Raw genomic sequence first — 27,358 nt, forward strand, 5'->3', positions numbered from 1 at the left:
CAAGTTTTCAATAAGAGCTATAATTATTATTATTTTATCTATTTATTTACTTATTTATTTTGTTATTTTATCTGTGTTTTTTTTTTTTAGTACAAGCAAGGTTAGCAGGGAATAGATTGTATAATGAGTCTGTTATGTAATATAATATTTAATCTTAATCTTATGTGCACTCTTCTATAAAGGGTAAGTGGGCAGGGTGTGGCAAGGACGGTGGTGGTGGTGGTGGTGGTGGTGGTGGAAGTGAATAAAAGGAGTCGGAAGGAAAAAATAAAAGAAAATAATAGAAAAGTCAGCAGAGTTAGAGTCAGCAAAGTGAAGGAGTGGGCAGAGGGAACGAGTCAGGAAATGAATCACCAGAGAAAAGGAGTCAGCAAAACAAAGCAGTAAAAAAAAAGAAGAAAACAGAAAAACAGAAAAAATACGAGAAGAAAATCAGGAAAATCTGCAAAACAAGAGAAGACCAGCAAAGTCACCACAGAGAGAGAGAGAGAGAGAGAGAGAGAGAGAGAGAGAGAGAGAGAGAGAGAGAGAGAGAGAGAGAGAGAAAGTCGTCAGCAAAAGTAAAAGAAATAATCAAATAAGAAAAAAGAATCAATAAAGAAAATGAGTGTCTTGTTTACAATCTCACCGCTACACTTGTCTCTCTCTCTTTCTTCTCTTTCTCCTCTTCTCTGCCTCAGTACTTCACCTCTTCTCTTCCTCTTCCTCTTCCTCTTCCTCTTCCTCTTTCTCTTCCTCCTCGTCCTCCTCTCTGCCACAGTACTGCCCCGCGAGGTCTTCAAAATGTGTACTGTACTTTATTACACCCACTAGGCAATAATGATAATATTAAAACAAAAACAAAAATAGATAAATAAAAGATACAGGCCCTCGTAAATATTATAATCAGACAAGCATTTTTCTTTTTTTTTTCTTTTTAATCTTTATTAGTTGATAGCTTTAGAGATAACACATTAGTATCTGGTGAACTTTTTTTTCTTTTTTTTTGTTGTTGTAGAGAACCGACCTATGTTATCTCTCTCTCTCTCTCTCTCTCTCTCTCTCTCTCTCTCTCTCTCTCTCTCTCTCTCTCTCTCTCTCTCTCTCTCTCTCTCTCTCTCTCAGTAACACCCCTTTTACTCCTCCCCCTCTTCCTTCTTATAAATCCTCAATAACACTTCTTCTTTGTCGCTGGCCACACTTCAACTCCTTCTCCTCTTCCTCTTCCTATTCCTCCTACTCCTCCTGACCTTGACCACTTATTGATCCACCCACTCATCAAAAAAAAAGTAAAAGGCGACCTATCTCCTGCCTCACGATAAGACTAACCCCTCAAGCAGTAATCAATTAAGGCTTATCTCAGGAGGCAGCAACAACAGACAGTCAGGTGTTGGTCTCTTGAGAAAGGCCAGAGTACTGTAACTACGTGGTGGAAGATCAAGAGGGGGAAATGCAATGGAAAAGGGAAGGGAAGGGAAGTGAAGGGAAGGGAAGGGAAGGGAAGGAAAAGGAACAAAAATTACATAAAAGATCAAAACAAAAGAAAAGTAACGAAACAATAGAAATGAAAAGGGAAGGAAGTAAAAAAAAAAAAAAGAAAGAAAAGAAAATAATGGAACAAATAGATAGATAAACAAAATAAAATTCAATTCAATTCAATTAAATCTTATTAAGAATGAAAATTAGATACTGAGGTTGTGCTTAACTGATTGATTACAAAACTGATGAAAAAATGGATAAAGATAATGAGACAGAGAGAGAGAGAGAGAGAGAGAGAGAGAGAGAGAGAGAGAGAGAGAGAGAGAGAGAGAGAGAGAGAGAGAGAGAGAGAAATCTTTAGTGCTACGAAGCCTCTCTCTCTCTCTCTCTCTCTCTCTCTCTCTCTCTCTCTCTCTCTCTCTCTCTCTCTCTCTCTCTCTCTCTCTCTCTCACCCTAGATGTAATTATGCACTGTAAAAACCATGACCTCATCTCCTTCTCTATCAATAGTGATGAAGATTAGACTTTGAACTCCTCCAACGGGACAGAGGAATACGGGAACAGCACGGGAAGGAGCCGCCGCATTCACCCTTCCATCCCAACGCTGGACTGAGGAGTGACCAAGATCTGTACTCTGAAACACTTTGCTCTCTCACCACGACTATTTTCAAAGGCCACAGCGATGATTAGCCGTGTTCTCAAGAGTGCTTCATCTGTTAACAATGTATAAATCTTGAAAATCTGTCACCAGAACCGTAAAAACACTATCAAAAACCCGTGTAACTTATTGAAAAGGCACGTATTCTGCAACCCTTTGCTCTCACCACTATTTTTAAAGGCCACAGAGACGTTAAGCCGGGTTCTCAAGAGTGTTTCTCATGTTTATAATGTAGAAATCTTCGTTAATCTGTCATCAGAACCGCAAAAACACTTAAAAACCTGTGTATCTTTAACTAGAGCATTGATTCTCATCCTTTCCCCCATCATCAACCTCCTTGGCTTGATGTATTTCTCCATTTACCCCTTTACTTCCATACGCTTTCCCATCCTCCCACTCCTCCCTCTCCCTCACGCCCGCGCCGCCCCCCCCACACACACACACACAGTTCAGTTCAGTTCAGTTCAGTTATTTTACTGACTACGACAAACACACACACACACACACACACACACACACACACACACACACACACACACACACACACACACACACACACACACACACACACACACACACACACACACACACACACACACACACACTCTCAAACATACACACTCACTCACCCACACACACACACACACACACACACTCACCCACACACACACACACACACACACACACACACACACACACACACACACACACACACACTCAAACATACACACTCACTCACCCACACACACACACACATACACTCAAACATACACACTCGCTCACCCACACACACACACACACACTCAAACATACACACTCGCTCACCCACACACTCACAGTCACCCACACACACACACACACACACACACACACACACACACACACACACACACACACACACAGACACATACCATACACTTAGCATTATCTGTTTTATAAAATGAAATTTAATTGAATTATCATTTGATTATCAGGTACATCAATTATTTACCCCCTGCCACGTACTTTTTTTTTACCACAAAGGGATAAATTTATCCCTATTGAGAATCGCTAAACTAAAGCTTTTGAATATAGTAGAGATGCGACTAGAAGTGTTTCAGAATGTGGCTCCAAGAGTGACGAAGGGAAAGAAAGAGGTTTAATGGTCAGCTTCCTTGGTTTGGTCAGGGAAGGCGACGCTCGCTGACAACACTATTGCCATCTAGGTGGAGCGCGTGGTATGAAACTTCACGTCCTTCTGTTTCTGCATACGTGTATTAGGTGGAGGAAGAACAAGAAACAAGAACAGGAAGAACAAGAACAAGAACAAAACACTAACAGCAGCAACAACAACAATGCTACCACCACCACCACCACTACTACTACTACTACTATAACTAAAAGCACAATTGAAAGATCACAACCCTCACTACTACTTTACTTTTCATCTTTCCTTTCCTTTCCCTTCACTTTGCTTCGCCTTCTCTCATTCCCCACATTCGCTTCCCTCCACTTCATTCTCCTTCCTCATTCACTTCAGTGCTTTCATTTCCTTTCATTTCCTCACAGATCCTTCTCCTCCCCTCATCTTCCCTTCCCTCTTCTCTCCTCTCCTCTCTCAATCTCTCTTCTCCTTCATTATATCCTTCTTCCGTCGCCTCTCCCCTATTATTCTTGTATTTATCAACTTTCCCCTATTCCGTTATCGTTCCATCTCCTTCCCTATCCTCTTCTTCCTCCTCCTCCTCCTCCTCTTCATCTTTATTTACCTCTTCCTCCTCCTCCTCTTCTGAATTTGTACTTAAGAGAGCAATTCACCCGCCCTTTTTTTTTCTTTTGTCTTTAAGTAGTACAATTATTCTCTCTCTCTCTCTCTCTCTCTCTCTCTCTCTCTCTCTCTCTCTCTCTCTCTCTCTCTCTCTCTCTCTCTCTTTAATATCATTCATTTATTCATTCGTCATCTACGCGTCTGAGTTCGCTCAGTCTCATTTATTTATTATGAGAATTCGCATCGTCATTCTCTCTCTCTCTCTCTCTCTCTCTCTCTCTCTCTCTCTCTCTCTCTCTCTCTCTCTCTCTCTCTCTCTCTCTCTCCATTTCCTCCTTCCTTTCCTATATTATTCCTCCATTCTCTCCATTCCTTCACACATTCCTCCCTTCCTTCTTGTCTCTCCTTCCTTCGTTCCATCGCTCCATCTATTTTTTTCTCTTTTCCTCCCTTCTTCCGTCTCTCTCTCTCTCTCTCTCTCTCTCTCTCTCTCTCTCTCTCTCTCTCTCTCTCTCTCTCTCTCTCTCTCTCTCTCTCTCTCTCTAGCGCAGGTGTGGTACGTGTGACTTAATTAACACTACCAAGGTTGTCTAAGATCCACAGCTTAACTTCCTCTCACCTCTCCCTTCCTCTCCCCACTCTCCCTTCTTATCCCTTCTCTCTATCATCCATTCTGTCAATTTCCTCCTCCTCCTCCTCCTTCGTATCTTTCCTCTTCCTCTTTCATATATTCCCTCCTCCTCCTCCTTCTCCTTTCTCTTTAGACCTTTTTTCCCTCTCTCTCTCTCTCTCTCTCTCTCTCTCTCTCTCTCTCTCTCTCTCTCTCTCTCTCTCTCTCTCTCTCTCTCTCTCTCTCTCTGTTTATACGTAGTTCCCAAACATAATTTATCTAGTAAGTCACTTTACCTTTTTTTTCCTTCATTTTCTTTTCCCTTCTGTCCCTTATGACCTCAGTGTTGTGGTGCCTTAAGTTTAATCAGTCAGTCAGTCAGTTAGTTAGTTGGTTGGTTAGTCAGTCAGTCAGTCAATCAGTCAGTCAGTCAGTCAGTCAGCTGGTTAGTTAGTTATATAGTCAGTCAGTCAGTCAGTCAGTCAGCCAATCAACCAATCAATCAGTCAGTTTAATTTCTTTTCATCTTATTTCCTTATTTATTTTGCAATTTACCTTATCTTATTTCTTTCATCTACCTATTCATCTACCTCGAAAAGAAGAAACACGGAGATCGGCATGAAAAAAGAAAAACAACAACAATAACCACATCACTTCATTCCTCAAACCTTGATGGCGTGACTCGTGAGTGTGCTGAGGCCTGGGCTGGAGTGGAGTCAGGTTAGGAAGCTTCATCACTCATCAATACACAGACGATCCAGCTCATCCACTCACACTCACAGTTACTACACGAGAACACACAGGCACACAGAGCGGGTGGGCTGTTGGGTTTACAAGGAGAGGAAGAGAAGAGGAGAGAGTGTGTCAGGGTATGCGCTAATCTGCATGTGTATTAGTATTGGTGGGCGACGTGTGGGAGAGGATACTAGGGAGAAAAAGGGGTTAGTTGAACCACCATCATCATCATCATCATCACTACCACCACCACCACCACCACCACCACTGTCCAAAAGAAAACGAGACGGTGATAGTGAAAGAAAATGAGAACTGAGAGATATTTAGACAGGCTCTCTCTCTCTCTCTCTCTCTCTCTCTCTCTCTCTCTCTCTCTCTCTCTCTCTCTCTCTCTCTCTCTCTCTCTCTCTCCGGCGCCTTCAGTGGTTCCTCATTCGCTATTCATATCAAATTTGCTTCTTAATGTCAATTCAAATCCATGGCGGGGAGTAATTTTGAATGGTGGGAATACTGGAGTACAGAGGAGGAGGAGGAGGAGGAGGAGGAGGAGGAGGAGGAGAACAACAAGAACATGAACAAGAACAAGAAAGAACATGAATAAGAACAACAACAAAAAGAGAATAACGGAGGAACACAAAGGAACACAAAAAATACACAGCAGACCAGACTGTTCATGACAAGTTGCAGTGTCTGATCTGTCACCCATCCAAGCACTAACCAGACCCACCGTTGCTTAACCTCACTGATCGCACGGGAAGCTGTATATTCAACGTGTTATGGTCGATGGCGAAGTATTAGATCTACGTAGAGTAAGAAGTGCGTAGAGTAAGAGATATAGGAGGATAGTAATGTCGAAGGCTTCTCCCCACCACACCCTCCTACAGTGGAAAATCTACAACAACAACCTACTACTACTACTACTACTACTACTACTACTATTACTACTACTGCAACAACTATCTCGACAAAGGAAGCAGAATTAGAACCTAAAAGCAATATAATAATAATAATAATAATAATAATAATAATAATAATAATAATAATAATAACACTGATGAAAAGCGACATTTCATGATAATATTCGGAAGAATTTAATTGAATTTTGCTCAGATAACGTGTTGAATTTTTGCCCGGATAACGATAATAATAATAACAAGGAGGAGGAGGAGGAGGAGGAGGAGAGGAGGAGGAGGAGGAGGAGGAGGAGAGGAGGAGGAGGAGAAGAAGACGATGAAGATGAAGAAGAAGAAGAAGAAGATATACATTACATACCGACAAAAAAAGAAAAGAGGAAGAAAAGGAAGGGAAAAAGGGGAAGGCTGGGACGAGAAGGTAGAAGACAACTTTAGAGCCTCATTCATATATAATTCACGCCAGAGAGAGAGAGAGAGAGAGAGAGAGAGAGAGAGAGAGAGAGAGAGAGAGAGAGAGAGAGGGAGAGAGAGACATTTTCTTCTTCTATTCTGCTGCAGTCGTAAAACATATCCTTCATACATTCTCTCTCTCTCTCTCTCTCTCTCTCTCTCTCTCTCTCTCTCTCTCTCTCTCTCTCTCTCTCTCTCATCATCCTATATATTTCTGGTGGGTGAATACAAGGAGCAACACACAAACTGATTAGGAGAGAATAAAATTTTCTGCCACTAATTGCGTATTGAGACGACACAAGAATAGATAATGTGTCCTCAGTTTTAAATCTCTCTCTCTCTCTCTCTCTCTCTCTCTCTCTCTCTCTCTCTCTCTCTCTCTCTCTCTCTCTCTCTCTCTCTCTCTCGCGTCTGTATTATCGCCCCGCGGCCAGGCAAGACGAGGGCGAGACGAGGACGAGTGAATGAAGCAATTACTATTAATGGGACAGCCATTAACTGCTGAGACAAGACGCGGTAGAGACACCACGACGAGACAGAGAGAGAGAGAGAGAGAGAGAGAGAGAGAGAGAGAGAGAGAGAGAGAGAGAGAGAGAGAGAGAGAGAGAGAGAGAGAGAGAATGAATGACAAAAATTGCTGATGGTAATGATGATGATGATGAGAAGGAGAACGAGGGACACGAAGACGAAGACGAAGAGGAGGGAGGAGGAGGATGAGAAGCAGGAGGAGGAGGAGGTGGAGGAAGAAGAGGGCGAAGACGAGGAAGAAGAGGAAGAGGGGGAAGAGTAGGTGTTGGTGAGAAGAGCGGAGAGCAAGATGAGGAGGAGGATAGTAATAGTAATAATAATAATAATAATAATAATAATAATAATAATAATAATAATAATAATAATAAATAATAATAATAATAATAATAATAATGATAATAATAATAATAATCAGCGTCACCACCACCACCACCACCACCACCATTACAACCAAAACATCAAACAATCAAATCCCTCCTATACTTTCACTTATTTCCTTATATTTTATCCTCTGCTTTTCTCTATACAAGTCACACCAGCCTCTACCTACACCACGATACATCACCCAACCAACCACCACATCAGTCTAACCTTCCCTATTTCTTTCCACTTCATCTTCATCCTCCTCCTCCTCCTCCTCATCTTCTGCATTTGTACTTAAGAGATTAATATCCGTTTGTTTTTTTGTTTGTTTTTTTCCTTCAAGTAGTACAATAATTCTCTTTCTCCTCTTTCCCTTCCTCTCTCCCCCTCCCTCTCTCTCTCTGTCTACCTCACAGTACCATGTTCCTCCTAAGGTTGCAGTGTCCTTATTTCGAGTCCATTCAACACGCTCAAGTGAAAATTACTGAGGCTTTCAAGGGTGTTTTCATAATTCTAGAGATCGTTTAATCCTTCCACTGTTACTCAGAAATCTTCCCTCAGTCATTAACCACTATATCATTTCCCCTTGCTCCACAGCCCCCTCCAAACATTGAACGAACTAGAAATTGCAAAATCTATTGTTCTTTTTTCTCCGTCTTTCTTGTGCGTATTTGTAATGGTCTCGTATATTGTTCTTAGTACTGTGAACGGTGTCTTATCGCTGTGAAAGGGTTAAAATTGACTTGCTTACCTTTATATCTCTAACCATTCCAGTCTATTTATTTATTTATTTATTATTATTTTTTTTTTTTCATACACACATACTGTCTTTATATACTCGTGTTGTCTTCCTGTCTGTCAACTACAACTATATCTAATTCCCTGTCTTTCTCTTCATCTGCTTGCATCCGACTTGCTTACCTGTATCATCTCTAACCATTCCTGTCCTTTTATTTTTTTTTTCATACGTACATGCTGTCTTCTCTATGTATTCGATCTGCCTTCCTGTCTATCTTAACTACCTGTCTATCTTTTCATTCACTTGCCTGTCTGTCCGTCTGTTATGTATTATCCTCTTCTGTTAACTTGCCTACCTGTCTAACACTTATTATCTTCCTGTTTGTTTGTCAGTTTAAGGCCCGCGCTAAATTTTCTCCATACTCGTATGTCGACTTTCAAGCGTGTCTGTTTCCCTGAATGTCTGTCTGCACTTCTGCCTCTTACTCCTATGTCTGTTAGTGCGTATAACGATAGACAGGCAGTGGGGTGGACAGGCAAAGACAGACACAGAGGCAAACAGACAGACAGAGGGGCGGACGGACGGGCGAATCGCAGTCCTGCCTCGCACACAAAAATATCCACAAATTGCTCGCAAATAAAAGAAATTAAGGTGCAGCGTGTGGCAACCCCGCTCCTCCCTCCCCGCCACCACCCTGCCTCCCTGTCGCCCCTGCCCGCACCCCTGCCGCCCCCTGCAGTGCCTGCCGGACCCCCTCCTCCCCCTTGCACGGAAATGACATACATTAATAAATAGGACTCTGGGAAACACCGCCCCAAATGGATTCCCGACATTGCTGCCACCCCTCCCCTCCCTCCAGCCCCCTCCTCTCCTGTGCCGCCCTTCCCCTCCCGTGCCGCCCCTCCCTTCCCTCCGACCCCCTCCTCTTCCGTGCCACCCCTCCCTCCGATCCTCTCCTCTCCCGTGCCGCCCCGCCCCTCCCTCCAATCCCCTCCCCACCCGTGCAGCTCCGCCCCTCCCTCCGCCCCCTACCCCTCCCGTGACGCCCCGCTCCTCTGCCCCGCCCCCTAACTGCAGGCCGCGAGGGACAAATATTCGCATTTTTTTTTTTTATTCTTTTATTAATGCAGTATAAATTAAACTTATCTTTTGGAACATATAAATAAATGCAAAACAAACACGCTTCAAGATCCATCACCCCGGCACCAGGGCGGCGCGGGTGGGCACCGCTGCACCAGCGCGGCGCCCACACCCACTCCGCCACCTGCTCCACAGGATAATTAAATAAACACAAATAAACGCACCTGTACACCATCAAAACAAATTCACAGACATGAAGCAGTCAGGCCGCAGCGCCAGGCCGTGCGGCGCCATTAAATACATAAAGACTTGCCATAAAATATCATATAAATAACAATATATCTAAATTTATCAATGCTAATGCAGAAAAAAAATACAAAGGCTACATATCAATGAACTAAGTGAATGCTTAATTTAGTTACAAAGGAAATTCGCTTCCTGTTTAATAAAACATTACTTATGACCCGAAATAAAACTTGTGACCCAATCACAGGAACTCAGCACCCACGCTGCAGCCACCGCCCCACCACTGGGGGAAGCAGGAGGGGAAGGGGGCGCCGCGCCCTCGCCTCGCTTCCCGGGCCGCGGGCAGCCTGATAACGTCAGCAGCACGCCGCGCACTAGCCCAGGTCATGCATGAACTGGCAGCGGCTGCCGTACAGGCAGTAGCCTCTGTGGTGGAAGCTGAAACACTGCTTGGTGCGGTACATAGGGTGGCGCGGGCACGACCGCAGGTCCAGTGTGCCGTGGGCGTACAGGCAGGCGTCGCCGTAGCAGCAGTGGCTATTGTACTGGAACGACCGACATATCTCCGTCTTGTATTTGGTGAGGTCAAAGCAATGCCTCCGTGCCGGCAGGCTGGTGCACGCACACACCTGCCCCTCCGCGTCCCGCCCCGCCCACCCCTCCAGCCCCTGGGGACGCCCCTGCACTGCACTGGCCAGGTCCCGTGCGTGTAAGCTGAGGTACGACGACTCATCGCTGGTCCCCAAGTTGGCGTCCTCGGAATCAGAGTCACTCCGCAGGGTGCTGCACAGGAAGGGCGCCTCGCACTCCTCGCCCCATGCCTCCTCCTGCTCGGGGCCACACAGGTACGCGTGCTCCCTGCCACGGCACGCTGCTCTCTTGCTGACGTGGTTTGCTTTGAATTTCACGTTTCTGATTTGGTTTGAAGCCGGAGTCCAACAACTCGTACCCGTTGGGCAGACTTCTCGCGCCGCGTGTGGCATCTGTCTCCTCCGCGGCGCTCCAGCACGTGGCAGAGTAACGCGGCCCCTTCCGCAGGATGCTTTGCACCACTTCCATGTCCATCAGCTCTTCGGCGTTATACCAGCCGCCTCTGCCGCGGCGTAAGGGAGGGACGCGGCAGGCTGGGGCGGGGTGCTGCAGCCTGGCGAGGTGCCCCGCGGCCTGGCCCTGTGAGCGGCACTCGGGGGTGGTGCACGTCATGCTCACTACAAGCCTTCCTCCATGTTCGGGACGACAGAGGCGTCGCTTTCCACGCGACATTCTTGTTTCCTCGCGTTCCCAAGGCTGAGACCGGGAGGACGTGATGCTTACAAGCGCCTTCCAGCTGTCCAAACACTCCTGATGGGGCATGCCTGACCGCAGGCAGGGGTAAGGGCGTAACATCCTGCTTACTGTGGAGTTGCCGGGAGCCATGTTCCACCCCAGTGCCTGAGATAAGCGCCGCAGCGTCCCGGTGGGCGGCCTGGGTGTCCTGGGTGTTGGAGGTGATGAAGTGCAGCTCGGGCGGCGGGCTGGAGGAGCTGTCAACGAGCCTCCAGGTGATCTTGGCGGTGCGGAAGCTCTCCTCGCTGTCGGGGCAGTAGTGCAGCGCCTCCAGGACCTGCGCGCGGCAGAAACACTCTTTACAGAAGCCAAGGGACCTGTGCATCCTAGTGAACACTGCCTCCTCAACACACTGAAGCCTGGGCAGATGAAGAAACAGACCGCGGTGACAAAGGAAGTCCGTGGGTCAACACAAGACTAAGGACGTAACAGAACGAGATTAAAACATGCACAGCAGATGGAGTGAGTGTGATGGCACAGGACCAACAGCAGGAAGGCAAGTGGGAGGGATGGGTAGAGGGGGTCCTACTCACCCCTCCCCAACGCATACACCCCAACCAGGCATCCACCGCTCCCCCACCTCCCAGTCCCTTACCCCGCCCCTCACGCCCCGCAGTCCCTCCACCCCGGGCGAGGCACACACTGGCCGGCCGGCAATATCTGCATCGGATTAAGAGTAAAATAAAATCGCGTATACAAAAATGTGTCCCATTAAAGCGGTCGAGCCTGTCACTTGTTTTATCTTTTTTTATCTTTTTTTTTCTTTCCATTCACGCGGCACCGACTCAATGCTGGGAAAAGTTCGGCACGAGTGATGTGATTATTATTATTATTATTATTATTATTATTATTATTATTATTATTTATTATCATTACTATTATTAACATCGATCTTAAAGTCATCATTATTACAATTCAATTAGAGAGAGAGAGAGAGAGAGAGAGAGAGAGAGAGAGAGAGAGAGAGAGAGAGAGAGAGAGAGAGAGAGAGAGAGAGAGAGAGAGAGAGAGAGAGAGAGAGAGAGAGAGAGAGAGCGAACATCACACAGTCACACCTCAGCCTTCACACTAAAGACATTGAAACGCTCACACTGAACATCGAAATCTTAGTTATAATACAAAGCCACAATAACAAACAACTCAACCTAAATAGCTTACTCTCCTCCTCCTCCTCCTCCTCCTCCTCCTCCTCCTCTTCCTCCCAAACACCAGCCGTCAACACAGTAATTAAAGCACCACTGATTCCCGCAGCTCAAGCTCACCCAAAGCTACAGAGTTTATCGTTTAGCCATTACCCATAATTCCCTTTCCCCCCTCCTCCTCCTCTCTGGTTGAGAAAATTGTCCAGGCTTTCATCGCTGTTTTCAAAGTTACCACAATGCTTCGTTATTAATTGTGGTGGTGGTGGTGGTGGGTCTAGGTTACACCAATAATACGTGAAAAAGAGACGTTGTTGTTGTTACTACTACTACTACTACTATTACTACTTACTACTACTACCACCACCACTTTAGCTTTTACTGTCGGTGGCACGTACGCAGGCACCACATGACAAGTTGGTTTCACTCAGAAATAACAAAACCGCTAACAATCACTCCCTTCCCTCCCACCCCCGCTTCCCTATCGCCGCCTCCCGAAGACACCACTGCTTATAATGACATCGCTATTTTTCAAGAGGCGCTGTTTTCGAGGATGCTGAAGAGGTGGAGGTCCATTTAAAAAAAAAACAATCACGAGACCATTGCCAGAGAGGAAGAGTACGAGATACGCCAAATCAATTAAGAGGCGCATGGACGACGAGAAAGGTCAAGAGGGCAAAAGAGAACGATAAGCGAACACTAAGAGGCCACAAGTGATGAGGCAATTTACTACTGAACACCGATGTACACAGAGATGCTGGAGAGAGAGAGAGAGAGAGAGAGAGAGAGAGAGAGAGAGAGAGAGAGAGAGAGAGAGAGAGAGAGAGAGAGAGAGCAGCAAGAGGAGCAGACCGAAGTCACGTCGCTGGAGCATCGGCGGGACGTGTCGGCGCTGGTGGTCCAGCACAAGGCCCGGGTTCTGGGGGTCCCTCATCTCAGCTCGCTAAGGCTCCCACCACGAGCTGTCCAGAGGGAGTCCAGGACCACCACCTCCAGTGACATGCTGGTGCAAGTGCCTCGATCTTACTCGAGGCAGCACCAGCGCTCTTACACAGCCAGAACCTCCAGACTGTGGAATGTGTTTACGGCAGCCACGAGTGATACACAGACAATGACACTCCAGCAAGTGAAAGTGGCTGCACACAGGTGGCGTAAAACACAAACTCCCACACTAGTGCTGTATTAATCATGTGTATATATATATATATATATATATATATATATATATATATATATATATATATATATATATATATATATATATATATATATATATATATATATATATATATATATATATATATATATATATATATATATATATATATATATATATATATATATATATATATATATATAGTAGGATGAGTTCGCTTTTGTATATATTTTCTTCTTTACATTTAAGTATAGGCTTTTCAAATAACAGCATAAAAAAAACGTTGTTTTAAGCCTGATGTAAATTTTTGTTTAAATAAAAGAGAGAGAGAGAGAGAGAGAGAGAGAGAGAGAGAGAGAGAGAGAGAGAGAGAGAGAGAGAGAGAGAGAGAGAGAGAGAGAGAGTGTGTGTTAATGCAGCACGAGTTGTAAGATCCCCTATTGGTTTTCAGAGGGTAACGAACAAACCGATGTACAGAATTTTGTTACACCACTTAACTAGCTTCTATTACACCACTCAAACAGAAAACAATAAAGTAATATAACAAAAAACGATGACAACCCTTCCCCCCACCAGTCTTCCACCACGCCCCGCCTCTCCACTGCCTCAAGGAAATAAACGCCCCACAGCACAGAACTTAATGTCACGCCAAGTCCCACCTCGTTCCATGCCCGTCCTCCTCCTCTCCTACACCCACCGCTTCTCTCCAGGGCCCCGTCTCTATCTGTCCTCTACCACTTCCCTCACCGTACGTTTACAAGTCAGCCACAGTTACGCGTCTCTCTACATGTCCCCATCTCTATCTGTTCTCCTCTACCGCTACCCGTCTCACCGTCACATGTCCCCACCTCCCCTACCCCAACCAGTCCTCTACAGTCCTCACTACCAGTCCTCACTGTCCGTCTGCAAGCCACACATTGTCACCTACCTCCACCTCCCCCACCTCCGTCAGTCCTCTACGCCAACCCGTTCCACAATCCGTTTGCAAGCCACACACCGTCGCCTGCCTCCACCTTCCCCCACTCAGCCAGTCCTTTCACTCTGGCCCCGTCCCTCTCTGCGCCAGCCACCTCCAGGCCTTCTGCGGGTCATGATTACTGAACAAACACACAAAGCGCACCACTCCCCGCTCCCTGAATGGCTGGCCGGCTCACGAGGAATTCATGAGTTCTATTGTTCCCCACTCCTATTAATCCTCCTCCTCCTCCTTCTCCTACCACCATCACGCATTGCCAAAAAACAAGAACGAGACTTTAGCCGCAAAATGAGGCACATGAGTGGACAGTGACACGCATGCGCGACCACGTGAGAGCTCTATATTTTGAAACACTTGCTTGCCACACCTCCACTATTTTCAAAAGTCTCTAGTTGAAGCTACACGCTGGTTTTACAGTTTAAGTGACAGATTAAAAAAACTCCTACATTATTAAGAGAAACAGTCTTGAGAACACGGCTAATCACCTGTGACCTTTGGAAATAGTCGTGTGAGAGCAAAGCGTATCTGAACACGGGCCACACACACAAACAAACACACAAACATGCACACACAATGAGACAGGGGACCGAGACGCAAGAGGGAGCACACACTGATTAGCCAGAAGCAGGAACCCAAACACACCTGAGGAATCAATCACCAGCAGCCAGGCGGCCAGAGGGAGTCCCCAGGGCCGCCTCGGGGACTTATGACAATGAGGACACGGCACCTTCACGAAGACGGTGTGTGTGTGTGTGTGTGTGTGTGTGGTGTGTGATGCAGCCATTTCTAAAAACCTTATTTTCTATATATTAGAAACTCAATTATCAGAAAGGCGCTGGCGTTTCGAGCATGTGTTTCGAGCAGAGTTAATTCCTGACTATGATAGTTTCGCTCCTAGAAACTCTCTTCACTTCCACTTCTCTCTTAGTTCGCACAAAGAAGCCACGAGTGTAACTAGTCGGGGAATTCACCCTCCTCCTAACACGTGTTCCTCTCTCCACCTCCACTCTTCCCAACTCGGCGCAGTCTCAGCAGCAGCAGCTCCGAATCTTGACCCTTTGATTGCTGTGGAGCTCATCAAACTAAATAATAATCAGGTGCAGGTTTATTGAGTAATTTTGAAAGGCAACACGGTCAGTAACCTTTGAACTCTGTATTTTCAGCTTTTATGTAATTTCAACTTTGTACGTTTGAAGTTCTTTCATTTAGAACTTTAGACCGTGTAGTGGTCAAGAACTCTTCATATGTGATTCTGTGGCCAATAAATCTACTTATAAAATCAAATCGTCCATGACTACTCTAATGAAATACAAGAACGTATTCTTCTTTCGCCGTTTCCCCATTCAGGAGTTGGCGCCATGCACAGTCGCGGCACATAATCCTTGATCAGGGTGTAACTAAGTCATTGCTACCACAGGGCTGCAGTGCATCGAAATACTTTCCCTGACACTCCCTGCCTTTTCTTCTAACCCTCGTCCACCTGTCTCCCTATTTCCAACACCCAGCTCTGACTCCCCCAACATCCTCTCTCCCTGTTGCCAACCCTCCACATCCTCGTCACTAGTAAACAAGTCATAAGTTTAGAAGTGCCACTTGGCACCGACTTTCCTTTGGAAACACGTATGAACCCAGCTGATTAATGTTGTTTATGCGCCTAGACAAGTGTGTAACAACAGATAAATACAGGGATTTATATATGTAATGGTATGACAGGTGGATAGTGTTGTATAAACGGAAACTGAGGAGGGAGTGCTAGGGAAAGTATTCCGATGCAGTGCATCCTTGTGGTGGCACTGCCCTCCCGTTACACTTTGGTCGAGGACTAGGTGCCGCGACTGTACAAAGCAATCAAAAGGTTACTGTTAGCCCTCTCTCACCTCCCCTCCCCCCTCCCCCCCTTGTCCCAGACTCCACTCACCTCTTTGTTAGCGATGGAGCACTTCAGCACGCCCTCCTCCGGGTCGTGGATGAAGGAGCAGCGGGCCCCGTAGCGGCAGCAGCCCTTCTCGTGGTAGGACTTGCAGTTCCGCGTCTTGTACTTGCCGTGGTGAATGGCTCCCCGCAGTTGCTGCAGGCCGTGGGCGTAATTACACCTGAAGGAGGTGACAGGTGATTAGCCACACACAGGTACAAAGGTTGGTTATGTACGCAGGAGATACACTGATACGGGTAACTAGACAAGGTAATTGAGTAAGTAAACAAACAACAGATAAAACAGTATATACGAACTACTTAAATGGCAGATTAACTTATACACACATACGAGAAATACACAAAAGGCGAGCAAGACAAAAAATTATCTCTTACAATGCTAAACACACACAAAGACAAAAGGAAAGAATGAGCCAACAAAACAAGCATCCTCTCTACCGACAATGCATCAAATAACCCCAATGATGCAGATCCCGAAACTCGAAACATTTTATTAAACCTCAAAAGCCATAACAGTTTAAGGGGTTAGATCTTATAAAACACTCCACTCCACTCCACTCCACTCCACTCCACTCAAAAGGGTTTAGATCTTGTAAGTCTTATCAAACGCTCCATTCCACTCCATATTCCACACCCCACTCGCCACTTACGCCCCAGGGAATACAGAAGACCCTCCCACCACCCACCTCATACCGTAGCGGCAGAAGCCATGCACTTGGTAGGAACGACAAAGCTCCGTCTTGAACTTGGTAGGATCCGGTCGACTGAATAGGAAAGCTAACGACCGCCCGCCCTTCCGCCCACTCCGCACGCCCTCCGGCCACAGCTCAGACACGCCCGCCGTCCCCCTAGCCTCTGCGGAGCGTCCTTCCACAGGGCATGGGTTGGGGAGGGCTGATAGGAAAATAGGGGAGGAGGAGGGGGACGAAGAGGAGGCTGGTACGGAACTGGAAGCTGAAATAGGAATGGGGCGTGAAGTAGTGAAGGAGTGTGAGGAGACCGGTAAGGAGTGGGAGGCAGGGAGGGAGGGCGAGATAGGTATAGGAATGGAGAGGGAAGCAGGAACAGGGATGGAGGGGGAGGGAGGAGCAGCGTGGGAAGCATGGACGAAGTAGTGTGCTTGGCCTGGTCTGGCGGGCGTGGACGTGAGAGTGGATACGGGTGCAGGTGTGAGTGTTGGGGGGTTGCGCAGAGTTTCAAAAAGCGGGGCCTCGTTCAGGAGGGGAAGCTGGGGTGGGGCGTGCCGGGGAGTGTCATCTTTTGGGGTGCTGTGGAGGACGACCTGGGGAAGGGAAGGGGCGCTGCAGACACATGGAGGATACCAGGCTCAAAACACACACACACACACACACAACCTGTACAGCACTAACACATGGAATACTTAGAAATGTAAAGGGAAAAGTAATCAGCAACAAATCTATTGTTCTCACGAGGAACTACAATAATCTAGAGAGAGAGAGAGAGAGAGAGAGAGAGAGAGAGAGAGATTCCTCACCTTGGTACTCTGCGCGGGTACAAGTCCCTCTGAAGACAGCGTGTGGTCGAGGAAGGCGGTCCTGGTGTTGGGCAGCGGGGACTGCGGGCTGGCGGACGCGGGATTGACGCCCCAGCGAGGAACACTGGCGGTGCCGGCGGACCAAAGGCGGGAGGTGGAGGCGTCCCTAGTTTGCCCCGCGAGGAGTCTGTCCAAGGCTGCTGCAGCCTCCACCAGTGACATGTTAGGGGCCTAGGCGGCGCGGGTCACTCAGGCTGTGGCGAGGCAAGGGCAGGTGGAGCAGGTGGACGTCATGAAGCGCTGGCGCTGTGCTCATCTTCGATCCTCTGATCTTCTAACTACACATCCCATTCCTTTTCCTCTCCCACTACACACTTAAGCTAATCTGTCTGATATACATACCCTCATCTCACACTGAACATATCTCTCAACGATTAATCGACGTCATAATTTACTTCACTCTATCTGAACACAATGAGGCAGGGGTAACAGTCCTCCCGGCAGCCCTGCGCCAGCTCTGCACCAAGGCCCCCCAGCCAGGCAAGAAGGCTACTTCCTTCCTGAACTTCAGTATTCCGACCGCATGTAAACCTTTATATCGAGGCATTTGTATCTCATTAGAAGCTCGACACAGTAGCATTCAGCGAGCCCCTGCATTAATCAGTGTCCTGGAGGATGGCATTGGAGAGAGACGCGATATTCTACTTTCTTTACACCTCACCATCGCTCAGATATTCGCATCCCATGTATCCGCAGACAAATCCATCACCAGTACCATAAACCTGTACCGGAGTTCAAACCATAATGAAGCTAACTTTACCTGAAGCTTTGGTCTTGCCTCAAAACCGTGGTTCGAATGAGTTGCCAAATGAATGAGTGGCACTAGTTACAGCAAACGCTCGTAGCAATGGGTCAAGTTGAGGCAAACGCTGACCTAACAGTGGGATGTGCCGAGAAAACTTGCTCACAATTAATAAATAATTAGTACTGACCGGACACTGCAGTAGGCGGGAATATGATAGGGAGCTTGAAGTGAAGATTGTATCAATATGTGGACGTAAATGAGGTGTTGGCAGTGAGTCTATGCGCTGCCCTCGGTGAGCTGGCTGGTCCTTCACTGCTGTTTGCTGTTCATACGTTCACAGCAGGGTTTCTTGGTTAGGAGGCTTCTCAGCACCCCGGGAGTTGGGGACAAATCGGGATATTTCCCGGGACCTCAGGGATTTCTCGCATCAGGTAATATTTATACGAAGTAGTGTTAATCCTACATATTTCATTAGTGTAGTATAGGTAAATTATTTGGTAGCTAATTGGAGTGGCAAATAATATTTCACTGAGACAATTTTTTTTTTTTTAATTGAGCTGCACATTGGTATGAAAATAGATACATGAAACGATTAAAAAATCAAATTCGTACCTCTCCAGTACACAAGCTAACGTGATGAGTGAGGCTAGTACTGGAACGGTACAGGCAAGGACTCTATGTGCTGCGAGGACCTTCCACTCAATGCTGAATTTTTGCTGTCGCAGCGACGGTGGCGCCTCCAGCGGCCAGAGGGAAGCATTACCCCCAATCGTGTAAGTTTACCATTACTTGCACCATTTGTGAGCTGATTTTTCCTGAGTCATCACGCCCACAAGCTTCACTGTATATTAATTGGCTGCAGAAATAATAGATTTATGCATTAAGTTTAAATTTGATAGAATGAATGTAATACGTCAATCCCTTCAGTAACTGAAGTTGCGGGGTACGTACAATCATCCAAAAAATATGGTGACCGCCTCTTGGCAGCCGAGTGCCCTTAGAGCACACTAAGAAACAACTAATATTTTTGCAGCACACCTGCCCTTATATATATATATATATATATATATATATATATATATATATATATATATATATATATATATATATATATATATATATATATATATATATATATATATATATATATATATATATATATATATATATATATATATATATATATATATATATATATATATATAAGTAGTCACCCCTGATAAATATAAATTACAATTTACAATAGTTTCGTTATATTATGTACACATATAGAAATCCCACCCAAATTTTCGCGGCACACCAAGGAGATAATGGCAGCACACTTGAGTGCCGCGGCACACACTTTGAGAATCACTGCCTTAAAGCAGTGATTCACCTGTTTTTCACAAGGGATTTACTTATAAGCAATTCATGAAAGCTTCCGGGGAGGAAGGGCGTCGAGGGAAGGAATTATAGAGGAGAGGATAGGGGGACCAGGGAAGACCAAAGGCGTTTGTGCTTCATGAAAAAAAATAATGCTCGTTATGATAATTATTACTATTCTAATATTCGTCATCTCAGTAATTATTATGATAATAATAAGAGTAACAAGAACACCAAAAATGGACACCAGCTGAACAAAATTTTACACTTGCTAGCATCTCTCTCTCTCTCTCTCTCTCTCTCTCTCTCTCTCTCTCTCTCTCTCTCTCTCTCTCTCTCTCTCTCTCTCTCTCTCTCTCTCTCCAGAGATATATGGGAATTGTAGAGATAGAATGAGAAGTAATAAAAGGAGGGAGAAAGAGGAGTACGGTAGAGATGAGTGATGATGTCATAGACTGCTATTGTATTTATGATTATCATTTTTATCATCAATGACAACTTTCACACACACACAGACAGACACACACACACACACACACACACACACACACACACACACACACACACACACACACACACACACACACACACACATTGTCACTAAGATGGCAAATTTGTAAGGGCTGGTTTGCTGGGCAATGACTTGCAATATTTATGGGAGGTGTGAAAGAATAATAAATAAATAAGTAAAGCACACACACGCACGCCCTCGGACTCCCCTGGTTCCCTAGCCGCTCCTATTTAACCCCTCCCTCCCCGGCCTTTCTTCCCGTAGAAAGCTTTCATCCTGCTGATAGGTAAATCCCGTGTGAAGAACAAGAGAGTGCTTTAAGGACACTCGGCTGCAAAGAGACAGTCACCATCTATTTTTGAATTATCTGATTTGATTTTTATGTTGAGACTCGCCGTGAATTACTAATAAAGCAATCGGTGGGTCTGGTGACTGAGTCCCTCCCGTGCTGCAGGATGGACAGGTGTAGTGGTGTGCTGTGGTGGTGGTGGTGCAGCACGTGTGCCAGTCACCACGCAACACAGGGGGAGGGTTCTCACAGACGGCTCCAGACCCAAGGAATCCTCACGGCTCCAAAGTTCTTTAATCTCACCAACTATTTTCACGCCATGACTAACACTCCACAGTATTTAATTTTATCTTATTATCTTTGTGAATGTGAATATCCACATTAAAATCGATAGCAGTAATTCCTTTTGAACCTTTGGTGCGGCACAGACACTAGTAGGGAAATACTGTGTTCAAATATATCTTCTTTACTTATTGCTTTGTTGGGATTCCCATGACCAAGTGGATAGAAGGACAATCTTGGGAACATGAGTGTTTGGTCGCCAGCGTTGAAATCCCTATTGTAACTTTATATAAAAAAAAATACATGTTAGAAAAATGTCCACATTATAATAAACAATATTTCCTCTTTAATATTTATTAACTAGAAGATAAAATGCGTAAACAGACTAACTTTGCACTATAAATCAGATGGGTCCTCGTGGCCCAGTGGGTAGAGGGATGAACTTTAAGATTAGCGTGAGGGAAGCATGGGCTCGAACCCAACTCGGAACTTGCAAAAAAATTCAAAGAGCATCCACTCCATAACTATGTGTGCCTATAAAACCCAGTATGGGGATGGAGCCCCCAGGGGAGCTTCTCTCCCCCACCCCCTGTCCCATCCTGGAAACTACAAGGACCACCAGACTGACTCATTCAGACAGGATAGGATATGCTAGAATAGGTTAGGATAGGATTAGATAGGAGCGAGTTAGTTTGGTGAACCATCTAGTGACCAGAGTATGGATGAGGACAGAGTACGGATGAGGAAGCAACAAAAGAAGAAGAAGGATCACCACCGCCAACAGCAGAGGAAGAAGAAGGACCACCAGCAGCAGAGGAAGAAGAAGGACCATCAACACCAGAGGAAGAAGAAGCACCAGCAGAGGAAGAAGAAGCACCACCACCAGCAGCAGAAGAAGAAGCCAGCAGCAGAGGAAGAAGAAGGACCACCAGCAGCAGAGAAAGAAGGACCACCAGCAGCAGAAGAAGCCAGCAGCAGAGGAAGAAGGAACACTATCAGCAGCAGCAGAAGAAGCCAGCAGCAGAGGAAGAAGGACCACCACCAGAGGAAGAAGGACCACCACCAGAAGAAGAAGGACCACCACCAGAGTAAGAAGAAGGACCAGCAACAGAAGAAGAAGAACCAGCAGCAGCAACAGAAGAAGAACCTCACCACCAGCAGAGGAAGAAGAAAACCACCACCAGCAGAGGAAGAAGAAGGACCACCACCAGTAGAAGAAGAATTACCACCACCAGCACCACTCCCACCAGCAGAGGAACAAGAATTAGGGCCACCACCACCAGCAGCAAGAGAATAAGAAGGACTACCACCAGCAGAGGAAGAAGAAGTAGGGCCACCACCACCAGCAGCAGAGGAAGAAGAAGGACCACCACCAGCAACAACAGCAGAGAAGAAGGACCACCATCACCAGCAGAGGAAGAAGGAACACCATCACCACCACCACCAGAAAGAACCAGCAGAAGAGAATGAGGAAGGACCACCACCACCGGCAACAGCAGAGGAAGAAGGACCAACACCAGCAGAGGAAGAAGAAGGCAGAAGCAGAGGAAGAAGGACCACCACCAGCAGAGGAAGAAGAAGATGCACCAAAACAATAATAAATAAGAGGAAGAAGAAGCACCACGACCATCAGAGGAAGAACAACTAACAACAACAACAACAACAACAGAGGAAGAAGAAGCACCACCACTTACATAAGAGGAAGAAGTACCATCACAGGAACAGCAGCAGCAGCAGCAACGACAGCAGCAACAACAACAGAGGAAGAAGAAGCACCGCCACCACCACCAGCAGCAGAGGGAGACGAAGAAACACCACCACGAACACCAGAAGAAGACGATGAAACAGCAGCACCATCAAGAGAAAAAAAAAAGCTGAAAATGTACCGGTAACACAAATAGTATGAGCACCTCACATGAAGTATGAGTCATGATTTTTAAGTGTTACAGCAGCAGTCGATGAGGCCGTATGAACAGTTTGTGGTCATGATTACAATGTACTTTCTGATAATATTGACATAATCAATTAATACATTGAAACAGTATGTCAGTTTCAATTAGACACACAAGGCAGATAAAGCACGGAATATAATAAGTACCTCAGTTAACTTCTAAAATTACTGATATCTTGAATGACTAAGGAATGTCGCAAATCAGAAGCAGAAAATGCTGGACTGTTACTGTCTGAAAAAAAAAAATAAAATAAAATAAAAAAAAAAATATATATATATATATATATATATATATATATATATATATATATATATATATATATATATATATATATATATATATATATATATATATATATATATATATATATATATATATATATATATATTTTTTTTTTTTTTTTTTTTTTTTTTTTTTTTAATATATATATATATATATATATATATATATATATATATATATATATATATATATATATATATATATATATATATATATATATATATATATATATATAAAGGTAATGATGTGAAAGCCAACATTTCTTATTTTAATACATATTTTTAATTTTATTAGTAATTATTTGAAGGAGACATCTTGTTTGACTAGATAACATCTGTATGTGCAGGACTTGGATATTTAATGTGAGCAGTTCGAAATTCTCTCGCACTTTTAATCACGTTGATCATGTGTGCTCCTCTCATATGATGCCATCGTCAGTCTATTGGTCTGACAGAGATCATGCTACAGCTAACCTTCCCACGGTTATTGAAAATTATTTTCCAAGGTGTATTGGAAAAAGTGATTGCTTTGATGTAAGTACTGAAAGGCCACGTTAGGTTCATCAAGGAACGAGACCCTTCCCCTGCTAAGGGTCAAAGTCTTAGCTTCATTATCTCAAGTTTTAGCGTAGTCACTTAGAACAAGAGATGAAGAAGGGGCATCCATCTCTCTGACCAGCTCAAACCACAACACAAATGCATTTTGTTTACGTTCACTCTTCATCTCAACATGGCTGACAGCGATGTGGCGTGACGTCACTGTCACGCTGCCACTGTCACCCTTGTATATAGAGTCCTTGGTACAAGTCACCAGTGAGAGTCGCTTTCGCCACTCCCACCCCTAATCTCTCTCTCTCTCTCTCTCTCTCTCTCTCTCTCTCTCTCTCTCTCTCTCTCTCTCTCTCTCTCTCTCTCTGTGTGTGTGTGTGTGTGTGTGTGTGTGTGTGTCTTGTGCGTTTTTTTTTTTTGTTACTTAGTGTAAAGTATTAAAAAATAATAAAAAGTAAAGTAATAAAAGTAATAAAAATAAGTCTCAGGACTTCTGCCGAATTACCGGATAAAAAAAAAATAAAAATCCCCATTTCAGCCTAGATCCCGAGAAGGAACTCCTAGATCACATTCATGCGCTTATCGAGGGAGGTCTTCTGGTCTTCAGAAGTGGAGAGGACATTAGGCCAGATATGGTGACTACAACGATTTTATTTATTTTTTCTTACATCTTTAATCTATCACACCTTTAGGCTTTATCCATAGACAACGATTATATATATATATATATATATATATATATATATATATATATATATATATATATATATATATATATATATATATATATATATATATATATATATATATATATGTATTGATTTTAGCTCCATTAAATATATATATGTATATTTATATATATATATATATATATATATATATATATATATATATATATATATATATATATATATATATATATATATATATATATATATATATATAAATATAAATATATATATTTAATGGAGCTAAAATCAATACATATATATATATATATATATATATATATATATATATATATATATATATATATATATATATATATATATGTTGATTTTAGCTCCATTAAATATATATATGTATATTTATATATATATATATATATATATATATATATATATATATATATATATATATATATATATATATATATATATATATATATATATATATATATATATATATATATATATATATATATATATATATATATATATATATATATATATATTTAATGGAGCTAAAATCAATAAAAAATAAATGTTTTTCCATTGGTCATACAATAATCTCATGAAAAAATAAATAAAATAAATAAATAAATAAATACGATTTTGTTATACTGCCTATTTAATACCATACCTCTGAATCCCCTGGTGAATATTTTCAAGCAAGATACAAATATATACACAGCTGCCAAAGGAAGAGGCCTACATATCACAGAAAGGCCTCCAAATCATTCATTTATAATTACGCAAGGCAATACTCCTATCGTTTAACTTGTGTTGAATTGTAATTTAGTCAGGTTATGTCAGGTTGGTTTGGTTAGATTGGCTTAGTTGGCATGGTTTGGTTAGGTTACGATAGATTAAGTTAGCTTAGATTTAAATTTAACTTAATTTTTAATTTTATTTGTTCTGGCGGATGGGCTTTAAACTCAAGCCGGAGGGGATCAATCAATCATTTATCACTGGAAACACATAAAGTAACAAACTATACATAAAAAAAGAAAACCAGAAAGAAGGAATCGACCTTAAGGGAAAATTTTACCAAAACAAAGGGAATAAAACGCAGAAGTCATATGAAACTAACAAAAATACAATCTTGGGGAAGGTGAAAACTTTTTTTTTTTTTCTGTTGGGGATACATTCCGAGGGAGGGGGTAGGTGATGCCTAAGCACCCACACAACAGTGAAGACGCCCCAGTTCACAGTGAAAGCGTAACAACCTGGTCGGGTTGATGAAAAGAGTCCATCTTTCCACCCGCCAAGTGCAGAGTGCAGGACTCCAATCTGTGCGCCTCAGCAGGCCGTGATCGTAACCTCCCTGCCTCGGAGACGCCCTTCCAGAAAATTTATCCCAGTATTTTTAAGCTTTTCCTACTAGTCTGGTTACTAAACGTGAACGGTGAATTGCCAACCTTGTGATCTGCGGCCTCCCGCGCCGTGCTCTTGTTTGTTGATGTTAAGTTTGGCTTTCCAGCGGCACAAATTAACAGATAATAAATATTTAATGGGATATACGTTACCACACGATTTTGGTGAAAAAACACACTGACCACGAGCCCACAATTGATTTAAATTCCAGTACTTAATATACAATACCCGCTGAAAAGTGTGTGATACGCTGTCCCCCCTACCTCTAAAAAGTGGAGAGGACTTGTCCCTGTCCCCCTTCCTGAATGACGCCATGCGTTTATCCATTCCCCGTGAAACAATATTTGATTTGATTTTTTCTTTCCACGGTGACAACAAAAATCTATCCATCTTGTACAACAGTGTGTACTTGAGCTTTGAACACCACTATAAATATTAGAACAAGCAACGTGTAGCCCCTGGCACATATCGAGTGCAGGGTAGGACTCCACAGCAGTAGACTACCTCAGGGATCCCTCAAGATAAGGTCTCCAGGTTGTAATCAGGCTGCCGTATTACCCATAAAGCAAAGGTCCCCAGGCTAAAATCAGGCTGCCTTACTATTGATCTCAGGAAACCAAGATCCCTCTAGGTTATCTCAGGCAACTTATTTTCATTTACTGTCCATACGCCATTTTACCAGTGCCGCGGGAACTGATTTGAGGCTTGATTACAGATTAGTGTCTGCGTTAACGAGCTGTTAACATAATAATTTTTACTTAATTTTCAAGAAGCGCTCTCTTCTGACGCCTTGTATCTGACACCTTATATGTTTGGGTTAAATAAAATAACACTTCTTAGTTTAGCAAATCCTCTTTGCACAGAAATTGTGGACTCATTCTAGCCAATCCTAACCAATATTTCAACCTTCTTTGCCCAGGACAGAATATATGAACGTTCTCCATCACTGTCTTTAATAATTATCGCCTGCCTTACCGGAGTAAGGGTTACCCACCATAACCTAGAGTTTTAATATTGTAGATCCCATATCCCCTTAATAATTACCTAACACTGTGTGGGATGGTTATAACTAGCAACTTTTACTGCAATACCGACGTGTAGTTAAACTAACCCTGAGGCGAGACAAGTCACCAACCCACCAACAGTTTATGCCAAATATTATGAAAATTCCCTTCCAACACTTACTGTTACACCCCATCAGTTGTTCACTACACTGCCACACCCGTGCCTGGGTCAGTTCCTCGTGTATTCCAGACAGGAGAGGATGGTGTCAGCAGCCCATGTGCGCCGCGCTGCCTCGCAGCCGTGCGGCGCAGGCACAGCGGCAGTCCTCATTACTCAGGTCATCGCAAAACGTCTTCCATTTATTTATTTTAGCTGATACGTGAAAATATCATAACCTTTTTCTTCGTAAGAAAGCAGAACCGACTGAAGCAAGGTTTTCATGCAATATATATATATATATATATATATATATATATATATATATATATATATATATATATATATATATATATATATATATATATATATATATATATATATATATATTAGATAGATACATGCATACATACATGCATACATACATACATATTGGTTAAATTAATTCCATACGCTAAAATTCAACATCAAATTATCTTTTACCATAATTTATTAGCTACTAGTTAACCTGCATAGGT

The 27,358-nt window shown here is 43.7% G+C and overlaps 2 protein-coding genes and 1 long non-coding RNA gene across 10 annotated transcripts in view; 1 reads left to right on the top strand and 2 right to left on the bottom strand.

Moving 5' to 3' along the window:
- Positions 1–772, bottom strand: part of LOC135102700 (sodium-coupled monocarboxylate transporter 1-like) — a 38,568-nt gene extending 37,796 nt beyond the window's left edge. For all 4 annotated transcript variants that reach the window (XR_010269741.1, XR_010269740.1, XM_064008141.1 and 1 more), the window contains exon 1: positions 629–772. The gene's annotated coding sequence lies outside the window, so the exon portion shown is untranslated. The remainder of the gene's footprint in view (positions 1–628) is intronic.
- Positions 537–27,026, bottom strand: LOC135102701 (uncharacterized). Of its 5 annotated transcripts, none has more exons than XM_064008145.1 (5): positions 26,865–27,026; positions 17,553–17,806; positions 16,744–17,339; positions 16,044–16,218; positions 9,680–11,131 (listed from the first exon to the last, which is right to left on the bottom strand). In XM_064008145.1, the coding sequence occupies exons 2-5, from the start codon at positions 17,772–17,774 to the stop codon at positions 10,607–10,609; spliced, it is 1,518 nt and encodes a 505-aa protein (XP_063864215.1). In that variant the 5' UTR covers positions 17,775–17,806; positions 26,865–27,026; the 3' UTR covers positions 9,680–10,606. The 5 variants fall into 5 exon arrangements, with proteins under 5 accessions (XP_063864218.1, XP_063864215.1, XP_063864216.1 ...); XM_064008146.1 differs by lacking the exon at positions 26,865–27,026 and adding an exon at positions 25,724–26,137; XM_064008144.1 differs by lacking the exon at positions 26,865–27,026 and adding an exon at positions 17,955–18,422.
- LOC135102702 (uncharacterized) lies at positions 18,546–22,466 on the top strand. Its single transcript, XR_010269742.1, has 3 exons — positions 18,546–18,788; positions 18,978–19,130; positions 20,685–22,466. It is a non-coding gene; the product is annotated as an uncharacterized LOC135102702 (long non-coding RNA).
- Positions 27,027–27,358: the final 332 nt, after the last annotated feature.

Source organism: Scylla paramamosain, chromosome 8 (genome assembly GCF_035594125.1).
Source record: "Scylla paramamosain isolate STU-SP2022 chromosome 8, ASM3559412v1, whole genome shotgun sequence".
NCBI lineage: Eukaryota > Metazoa > Arthropoda > Malacostraca > Decapoda > Portunidae > Scylla > Scylla paramamosain.

What these genes read in the sequence shown, in the direction of transcription:
- LOC135102701 (XM_064008145.1), bottom strand. Translation starts at nt 17,774, where the DNA reads ATGTCACTGGTGGAGGCTGCAGCAGCCTTGGACAGACTCCTCGCGGGG. An exon ending in TACCCGCGCAGAGTACCAAG is followed by an intron (nt 17,340 to 17,552) that starts GTGAGGAATCTC and finishes TCCCTTCCCCAG; the next exon opens with GTCGTCCTCCACAGCACCCC. An exon ending in TTCTGCCGCTACGGTATGAG is followed by an intron (nt 16,219 to 16,743) that starts GTGGGTGGTGGG and finishes CACCTCCTTCAG; the next exon opens with GTGTAATTACGCCCACGGCC.